General features: G+C 42.4%; 1 protein-coding gene across 1 annotated transcript; it reads left to right on the forward strand.

Annotated features, from left to right (window-relative positions):
- The first annotated feature begins 881 nt into the window (after window positions 1-881).
- Window positions 882-6,211, forward strand: LOC106573825 (protein-lysine 6-oxidase). The gene is made up of 6 exons (XM_014149191.3): window positions 882-1,926; window positions 2,191-2,299; window positions 2,901-3,195; window positions 3,270-3,365; window positions 4,440-4,555; window positions 4,653-6,211. The coding sequence occupies exons 1-6, from the start codon at window positions 1,053-1,055 to the stop codon at window positions 4,657-4,659; spliced, it is 1,497 nt and encodes a 498-aa protein (XP_014004666.1). The 5' UTR covers window positions 882-1,052; the 3' UTR covers window positions 4,660-6,211.
- The last annotated feature ends 4,012 nt before the right edge of the window (window positions 6,212-10,223 follow it).

Genomic DNA, 10,223 nt, shown 5'->3' on the forward strand with positions numbered 1-10,223 from the left:
ACCTGTTGCTTTTATACAACGGATGCAGCCTTATTTAGAGCGACACTGCGGTAGACTTGACGATAGGTCGTATGGCAGGAATTCTGTAGTTTTCCTTAACCAGGTCAGGCGGGCTGCGTTTTTTAAACTCAGTAAATACTTTCCCTATAGGTTCACTGCCATCAGGTGGCAAGCAGGTTTTGAGGAGACGTGCGGTAATCGAGGGACCAGAGTGGAGAGTCATAGAGAAACAGAACTCGATAACCCCTATTCTTATCCCTCAGCTGCATGGTACTGTATTTCAGAGAGGTGGTGTGAGGTAATACAAGGCCCGCCCCAATGTGTGCTTTTCCAATGTGGTATTTACCGTTAAAATAAACAGGGTAAATGGATCTCAAAGAGCCATGCAGCAGCAGCGCGCGCCACCTGCATGTGTGCTTATTTTCATGATGCAAATAGCACCTATTATAAAACACATTTTCTATTCCCCTATTATGAAGGTTTCAATTTAATCCACGTATAGAACGTATTGCTTATGATGACTATCAGTCATTTGTTGTAACAGAAGTTCCCAATCGCCAAGAGGTCATTGCGTCATGACGCAAAAAAAATAGACTAAGTTGGATGACTAATCAGGGACACATTTTTTAAAACTAAAACCACTTAATTAAAAAAAAAATGTATCTTGCATTTTCAGCAAAAAATCTCAACGTGCTCTAAGAAAGTGCTACCGCTTATGCGGAAAATGTACTTATAGGCCTACTAAACAAATAGTTGTATAGCACGCCCGATATGGTGACGAAACGGTTAAGTTAAACATGGTGTCTGTAAAATAAGCCCTTGCTCCTCTCTGTGCATGCGTAGACAAACAAATTCTATGAAAGTGAGTGCCTACATTTTCACTCCAAGTAGTTCACCTGAATTTCACTATGGAGATGTGGTGCGCAACTCCCTGACAGAGTCAAGTGTGTGTACAAAACATACCCCAGCATCACCCCAACATCACTTAGATTACATTTTTACAGAAGTGTCAAATTTACGAAGTGTTTTGTGTAGTTCAGACACTTTTTGCCATGGAGAGGTTTTCTTTTCCACTTTTTTGCCTGCTTTATGTTCTGGTTAGTTTAAGCACTGGACAGCACCATTTACGTGCGCGAATGGGGCCATGGAGACACAGAATCCAATGGGAGAACAACGGTCGGATGTATAGTTTACTCAGCACGGGGTCTGAATATCTCGCACCGGCACAGGCGGGGAGACTACCTGCTCAGCTCTATCTGAACACCAATAATGATGTCAATAAACGTCACCCACCTTCCCCGAGGGACACGGTGCAGGTGGCGGGATACCCAGGAGCGCGTCCCCCTTCCCAAGGAGGCACCGGTTCCACTTCCAACGGTACCGGTTCCGGGGCTCTCCAGGAGTTCTCAGGCAGTGGGATACCGAGGGGAGGACGAAACCCTACTCGGGTTGATGTCAGCCTGCCGGTTTGGCGACAGGTATCTGTGTCACCGGTCAGGAGCGCAGAGATTACGCATGGTCGCGGCACGAGCCAAGCGCGACATGAGACCCCAGAAGCATCAGCCCACCCACCCACATTTGGCTACGTGAATAATGCCAAGGATGCAGGCAACAGACAACGCGCTCAGCGCATTGCCCAAGCAGCGGATTCTATTCCCTCATCCAGACGCATTCCAGCTCCAGAATCAAATACATCTCCAACTGCGCTGAGTGCGCTTTCTAACAATGGCGTGGAGGCGCACATCACTCGCTCGCAGCCCCAGCAACCGAGGAGGGTTGAAAGTAATAATATGATAGTTGATTATGGTGATGATCCCACGGACCCAAATAAAAACCACCAAAATTCTGTTTTTTATAACGGAAGAACCAGAGAACCTGTGCGTCTTCCACCGGGAACAGGCTATGGCACCAGATTACTTCATAACGGTAAGGTAGACAGTATGTGAGAATTAGGCTAGCTTTTCTATATCTTAAATAGTAGGGTGTTCTATTTTACCCAGGGCCATTTGCCTTGCATTATGCAGACATATTTTTACATCCAAATAAAAGTACAGAATATTACAAACAATACATAAAACGCTTCAGACTCTCTTGTTGATAAAAATACAAATGTGGTAGGTTACAACAACCCTCACACACCCTTGTAAATCATACAGCTAACACAGATGGATTGTGATTCCTCTTCCCCAGGTCTCCCAGACCTTGTCCCTGACCCCTACTATATCCAAGCTGCTTCTTATATCCAACGGGTACAGATGTATGCCCTGAGATGTGCAGGAGAGGAAAACTGTCTGTCACGGTAGGAGTTCATGCTTTATTATTGATTACACATATCAATGTGTAAGATCAATACCACTAAAACATTTATATTGGCATCGTCAATGTATTATAACACTAATTAATAATATTTGACATATACAGTCATTTGTTTGATTAGAGGTAGACATCAGGCAGGTTGTGTCGACCAGACTTCCTTGGCACTGGCCCATTTGGAAGTAACAGTATAACGACAGTACCATACAATCTGGCAGCCGACCTCGATTTTTTTCCCTCTCTGCTCTGCTCTGCTCTGCTCTGCTCTGCCAAGTAAAATAAACTTCAAATGAAAGGCTGTGGATTCCTGAGGTGAATGTTAAACTGTCCCAAATACACCTCAAGGCTCCTCCTCAGTGTCTTCTAAAGCATAATACGTGAACTGTTACTAACTTGTTATTAAGTTGTTATTAAGCTGTCATTAATGATAATTCAAATGAAAGTCCATGCACTTATCTGTAATAATTGGGGCCAGGAGTTTTTTCTGACCAAGAAAGTTATGGTCAGGTGACATTGTCAGGAAAAACTCCTGACCCTAGTCATTATGTACAGTCTGTTATTTGTATTTTTAATTTCTCTCCCCCAAGGTCAGCATATCGACCAGGTGTCAGAGACATCGACTACAGGACTCTGCTGAGGTTTCCTCAGAGGGTGAAGAACCAGGGGACTGCTGACTTCCTCCCAGTCAAACCCAGACACCAATGGGAATGGCACAGCTGCCACCAGCACTACCACAGCATGGAGGCCTTCAGTAACTATGACCTGCTGGATGTCATCACAGGCAGGAAGGTGGCAGAGGGACACAAGGCCAGCTTCTGTCTGGAGGACACGAGCTGTGACCCGGGAGTCCGCCGACGCTTCGCCTGCACAGCACACACACAGGTTCTGATAGTTTAATTGATCAATCGATCAACCAATCAGTTTGTTATATGTTTTTAATCACATGTATGGTACAGGGATTGGGTCCTGGTTGCTACGACACCTACAATGCCAACATTGATTGCCAGTGGATTGACATCACAGACGTGCCACCAGGAAACTATATTCTCAAGGTAACACTATAGCCACTTTAAGGAAGAGACAGATATACAGTGCACTCCAAACGTTTTGGGACAGTATTGGCTCTGTACATCAGCACTTTGGATTTGAAATGATACAATGACTATGAGGTTAAAGTGCAGACTGTCAGCTTTAATTTGAGGTTATTTTCATACATATCAGGTGAACCGTTTAGAAATTACATCACTTTTTGTACATAGTCCCCCCATTTTAGGGGACCAAAAGTATTGGGGGAAATCCACTTATATGTGTAGTAAAGTAGTCAAAAGTATAGTATTCGGATAGTCCTGAATTAATCGTGAATAATGATGAGTGAGAAAGTTACAGACGCACAATATCATACCCCCAAGACCTGCTAACCTCTAACCATTACAATAACAGGGGAGGTAAGCATTTGTTGGGGTTATGATATTTGTGTGTCTGTAACTTTCTCACTCATCATTATTCACAATTAATTCAGGATTACCTGTAATCATGGTAGAATCCACATTAATGTAGAAGTGTTTAGAAACATATTATATTCTTATTTACAATAAAAGTGACTCCAAAATGACACAATACATTATTTCACATTAATTTCCATTGGTCACAAAATAATCTGAAACACAACCAAAACAAACAGCAAATGCATCCAACAAGTTTGTAGGGTTACAAGCTTAATGTAATCATTACGAGCTAGAAATATGGGACCAAATACTAAACTTTTGACTACTTTAATACACATAGAAGTTAATTTCTCCCAATACTATTGGTCTCCTAAATGGGTGGACTATGTAAAAAAAGTGTTGTAATTTCTAAACGTTTCATCGGAAATTTAGGAAAATACCCTTCAATTAAAGCTGACAGTCTGCACTTTAAGCTGATATTCATTGTATCATTGCAAATCCAAAGTGCTGGAGTACATAGCCAAAACAACAACAAATATGTGTCACTGTCCCAATACTTTTGGAGCTCACTGTAAACCAGATAGATACAGCTCTTTGTCACTGGCATTTTTCAGTTGTCCAAAACATATAGCAGAACTAGCAACATGTCATTGACCCGTCTTGACTCATGATGTACCTCAGGTGACAGTAAACCCAACTATGCAAGTGCAGGAGTCAGATTTCTCAAACAACATAGTGAAGTGTGACATCAGGTACACAGGAAGCTATGTCCATGCCAGGAACTGTAGGATCACTGGGTAAGTCACAAAGACTTTCTGTATATAATTGATATACACATTTAATTTGCGATACTGTGAAATATGTGTTTATCATTGGTTTGTGTTTATTCTACAGGAGTTAACCCTGAATTGCTCTGATGGAGGGGCCATTTTCTGCTACCATATGCCTGCCAATGATAACCAAGCCAGACGAGTAACATGTATGGAGTTGTATCAGTATTTTTTGTTGAAGTCAGTATTGACACCTGTCTTTCGTTAAGCACTTTCTGGCTTTTTTAAATCATCCAATGCATATGTTCTTAGGTGTGAGCTGTGATGTACTTAGCTACAGTAAGTATTTAACAAGTTATCCTCTTTGTAATAAAGACATGCACGTCCTGCATGAGAGCAGCGGAGGTTGTATACAGTATGTCAAAGTTACAGTAGTATAATGCTAAGCTAAAATGTATACTATGGTGCTGTGCAAACATAGACATAACAAGTCTTTGAAAGGCCATTTCAAATCAAACAAATTTGTTTGTTTTGTTGTCCCAAGTTGGCGGTTATTCCAAGAAAGTCAATGGTGCTCTTGTCTCCTTTAGGCCATTTCTATTTTGATGGAGAATAAATGTAGTAAACCAGGCACTGACCCTAAAGTTCTATGCTCATTGAAATGAGCCACACGTATGTTCTGTATTTATGTGATAAAATGCACCATAAATTCCTATGTATGGATAATAAAATGCATGGATTTCTTTGCATTCTTTTATAGATTCAAACTACTAAAGCAGGCATAAGAACACTAACTGCTACTGTCAAACAGTGTATATACTGGGTTTAAAATATATATATTTGGTTATTTTGTAATGAAAATAGATACTGTATGTTTTTGAGGACGTTTTTCAGCAGTTCTTAGTTTTAGAAATTGTCTTTTGTAATAAAGTTTGCCTAAATATTTAGAGAAAAATATAAAATATGACTGGAGCCTTATTCTAAACTCAGCAACAACAAAAAAACATCAATTTTTCAGGACCTTGTCTTTAAAAGATAATTCTTAAAAATCCAAATAACTTCACAGATTTTCATTGTAAAGGGTTTAAACACTGTTTCCCATGCTTGTTCAATGAAACATAAACAATTAATGAACATGCACCTGTGGACTGGTCGTTAAGACACTAGCAGCTTACAGACGGTAGGCAATTAAGGTCACAGTTATGAAAACTTAGGACACTAAAGAGGCCTTTCTGCTGACTCTGAAAAACACCAAAAGAAAGATGCCCAGGGTCCCTGCTCATCTGCGTGAACCTGCCTTAGGCATGCTGCAAGGAGGCATGAGGACTGCAGATGTGGCCAGGGCAATAAATTGCAATGTCCGTACTATGAAACGTCTAAGATGGCGCTACAGGGAGACAGGACGGACAGCTGATCACCCTCGCAGTGGCAGACCACGTGTAACAACACCTGCACAGGATCGGCGCATCCGAACATCCCACCTACGGGACAGGTCCAGGATGGCAACAACAACTGCCCGGGTTACACCAGGAATGCACAATCCCTCCATCAGTGCTCAGACTGTCCGCAATAGGCTGAGAGAGGCTGGACTGAGGGCTTGTAGGCCTGTTGTAAGGCAGGTCCTCACCAGACATCACTGGCAACAACGTCGCCTATGGGCACAAACCCACCGTCGCTCGACCAGACAGGAATGGCAAAAAGTGCTCTTCTCTGAAGAGTCGCAGTTTTGTCTCACCAGGGGTGATAGTCCGATTCGCGTTTATCGTCGAAGGAATGAGCATTACACTGAGGCCTGTACTCTGGAGCGGGACCGATTTGGAGGTGGAGGGTCCGTCATGGTCTGGGGCGGTGTGTCACAGCATCATCGGACTGAGCTTGTTGTCATTGCAGGCAATCTCAACGCTGTGCGTTACAGGGAAGACATCCTCCTGCCTCATGTGGTACCCTTCCTGCTCATCCTGACATGACCCTCCAGCATAACAATGCCACCAGCCATACTGCTCGTTCTGTGCGTGATTTCCTGCAAGACAGGAATGTCAGTGTTCTGCCATGGCCAGCGAAGAGCCTGGATCTCAATCCCATTGAACACGTCTGTAACCTGTTGGATCGGAGGGTGAGGGCTAGGGCCATCCCCCCCCAGAAATGTCCGGGAACTTGCAGGTGCCTTGGTGGAAGAGTGGGGTAACATCTCACAGCAAGAACTGGCAAATCTGGTGCAGTCCATGAGGAGGTGATGTACTGCAGTACTTAATGCAGCTGGTGGCCACACCAGATGCTGACTGTTACTTTTGATTTTGACCCCCCCTTTGTTCAGGGACACATTATTCCATTTCTGTTAGTCACATGTCTGTGGAACTTGTTCAGTTTATGTCTCAGTTGTTGAATCTTATGTTCATACAAATATTTACACATGTTAAGTTTGCTGAAAATAAACACAGTTGACAGTGAGAGGATGTTTCTTTTTTTGCTGAGTTTATAAGAACCAACGCTGATGATGAGAAGCAGGTACGCCTCCGGAGTCTTTCTTTTGCCCAACGCAGTTAAGCCAAAACCATGCTCCGTTATTCAGAGATGTTCTACTACGCTCCCATTGGCTAGCTAGCGTTGTCTCACTCACAGGCGATCAGCGCAGAGACAGTGACCTTCCAAGGTAAGGATGGAAAGTGTAATTTAACAATTATCTGCCTACCATAATGCAAGCCTATTATTATCATGTTTGGTAACATTTGCCCATGTATTTATTTTCAGAGTTTCAATGAGTTGTAAAAATGTCTCAGAGAACTCTGCTGAATTCCCTAAATTGAAGGTCAGCTAAGTTAACCTAGGCTACTTAACCTTACTAGCTAGGTATTTTATGTTGTTATATTATCATTAGTAGTCTACTATCAGGTAAAAGCATATGCTTATTATTAATAATTTCTCAAATATTTATTAGCTAATCATTCAGTCGAATACGCTATGCTACAGCCATTGAATCTGTCTTTGAGTGTTAACGAACATTAATGGCTAGCTCGGTCCAAGACATTGTTATTATATTTTTCAATCTTGAAACACCAGGTCAAATGTTATTAATCAGTGACTGAAATTTTGCTCTACGTGATATTCACTTCCGGACTTGGAGACTTGAAGAGCACTTAAAGCGTTGTAGAATGCCCCTCTGAATAACGGGGCGTGGTTTTGACTTAACTGCGTTGGGAAAAAGAAAGACGCGGTATGGAGAGTGAACATTTAATTAGCACAGACATGGAACAGGACAGGAACAGCATCAGAACAGGTGATTGAGTCCAGGTGAGTCCAATGAATCACTGTTGCGTGTGATGAGGGAAGCAGGTGTGCGTAATGATGGTGGCAGGAGTGCGTTTAACTCAAGCTGAGCTCAAAACCATTTGAGGGCAGAGAGGTTGATTTCTTAAATTATTTAAGAAAACACGGCATGCCTCAGAAATGTATGAAATTATCCAACTTAGCACATTGTGTTTCTTGGAAAGGGAAAGAAAAATTAAATGCTTGAGCGTGGAAGCTGCTCTTGCGTGTGTTCTGCCAGGTTCTCCCTCAGTATGTCATTAAAGCTGTCGAGAGGACCCACTCCCCTGGTGTCAACTCCATGTCAAGTGCCTAAGATTTCTTGAAATGTGTTTACATTCAGCCGCAGTGTTAACCAGAGCCTCTGTCTGATGGGTCCCATTCAGGAATGGAAAAAGTTTAACGAGTTCCAAATACCCAGGAATTATTAATGACAACAATTTGGGTGAGGTAATGTAACAGGTAGTGCCTTTTGTTGATTTTATAACAGGGGAATACTGAGCATGAGTTAAATTGAAAGGACTACACTTTAAGCACATTGCCTCATGTCCTTGTCATCTTAAACATGCCATGGAAATAAAAGAGGCTCCGGTTTGTTCAGCTGGATGGAGCTCATTTATTAAAGGCAAATGGTCTATGGAATGGCTCTGTTGCCACTGCTTAACTTGTTCCATGAAAATACCTTCTCCATGAAAAACCATCAACACATCCCCTTTAAGGACTTGACAAGAGGAAATACCTCTGCAGTATTTATGATAACCTTCTTTCAAAGGTGTGGAGGTCACAGAGTACATCTAGTATCGCCCCATATCCTTAGTGAAACAGTGAAAAGCTACTTATTTTTATCATTAACCCTATTTTGTAACAAACCATCATTCAAGAAACACACGAATAAGTATAAGGGTTACTCACTCTGGATGGGTACATAGGGAAACTAACTGTATGCTTGAACTCCGTCCACAAACCACCAGAGGGATATTTCAGTCATCTTCCATCCAAAAATGACCTCTCAGTGTTAGCTCACGCCATCTTTGGTAAAAACAGAAGTGCTGAAGTGAATTGAAGTGTGACAGAATGTCAGAGAGAGAGAGCGATGGTGCCGGTTGTTTGCCCAGGGAGCCCAACGTGCTAAGCCTCAGTAATGTGCTACAGTTTTGGGTGCTCCAGACTGCCCTTTGGGTAATGGCGAGGAGCAGAGAAATTTCACGGCTACAGTGTCAGCCAGGAAACAGGCCAGATAACTGCAGAGATCAGCAGCAGGACTGATCCATCCTTCACGTACTTTACTGTACACAACCATCCCAGAGCAGACCAGACCTGGGGGAGACATTGGTCAAACATACAGTAGTGGTTACTATACTGTAAATGTACAGACAGCATCCTCAAAGATAAATAATCAATATTTGGGCTTGGGCTAAATGGGTATACCTATATGATAGGCTTGGGCTTTCAATAGTCTATTACTCGTTGTATCAGTAAGAATATAAAAATAAAAGAATTGCACCTTTTTGTTGAATATCTAGAAAACATGGAACATTGGGAACTCATGGTGTTTTTAAATGTAATAAATGTCTTATTTGTTTCTTTAGAGTTAAACAGCGGAGTGTCTGATGCTTCAAAAAGAGAGTGTTTACTTGGGCAGAACAAGGAATTCTATTGGTTAAACCCATTTGCACATCAATATAGTTTAACAAGTAGCCTGTTTGAAATAGAAAAATGTGCACTTATTAATGTCCCTGTACTTTTCCTTCAGAGCCCCTGTGCAAATACCAAACAGTCAAGACACCATCAGGGTCATTTCTAGTCATTTTTACCATGGTGAAATCCTGTTATTCTATTATTTTTGGGCATGGAAGAGGGGATGGGTGGGGAGACCAGCAGGATGGGGCTGGGGGTGGTGGGGAATTCTTCAACTGAACTGAAACGAATGATCCTGTTATTTTTTTATACACAGTCCTAAATACTAGTGTTGTTCCACATTTATAGCATACAAATGAGCGTCTGCCAAGAAGTCTCCCATCTGTCTAATAAGCTCAATGAAGAGGGCCATAGAGTCAGGTGAGTGCTGCCCTTGTGTCTGGCTCAGACTCTTACTCTCTCTCAGACATAGCAGGGTAGTGCTGAAGACGTGAAGACACACAGGTTTGTTATTGAGCTTGGACAGGAATACACTTGTTTAGAAATACCGTAATTGTTAGCTTTTGGAAGCAATACGAAAGTGTGACTGTTCTTCTACACACTTAAGCACAGTGTGCATTGTAGCTCTCGTTGGCTGGCCCTCGCTTCATACTAGTCGCCAAATCCACTGGCTCCAGATCATCTACAAGACCCTGCTAGGTAAAGTCCCGCCTTATCTCTGCTCGCTGGTCACAATAGCTGCACCCACCCGTAG

This window comes from Salmo salar, chromosome 16 (assembly GCF_965601325.2).
Source record: "Salmo salar chromosome 16, fSalSal1, whole genome shotgun sequence".
NCBI classification, from domain to species: Eukaryota; Metazoa; Chordata; class Actinopteri; order Salmoniformes; family Salmonidae; genus Salmo; species Salmo salar.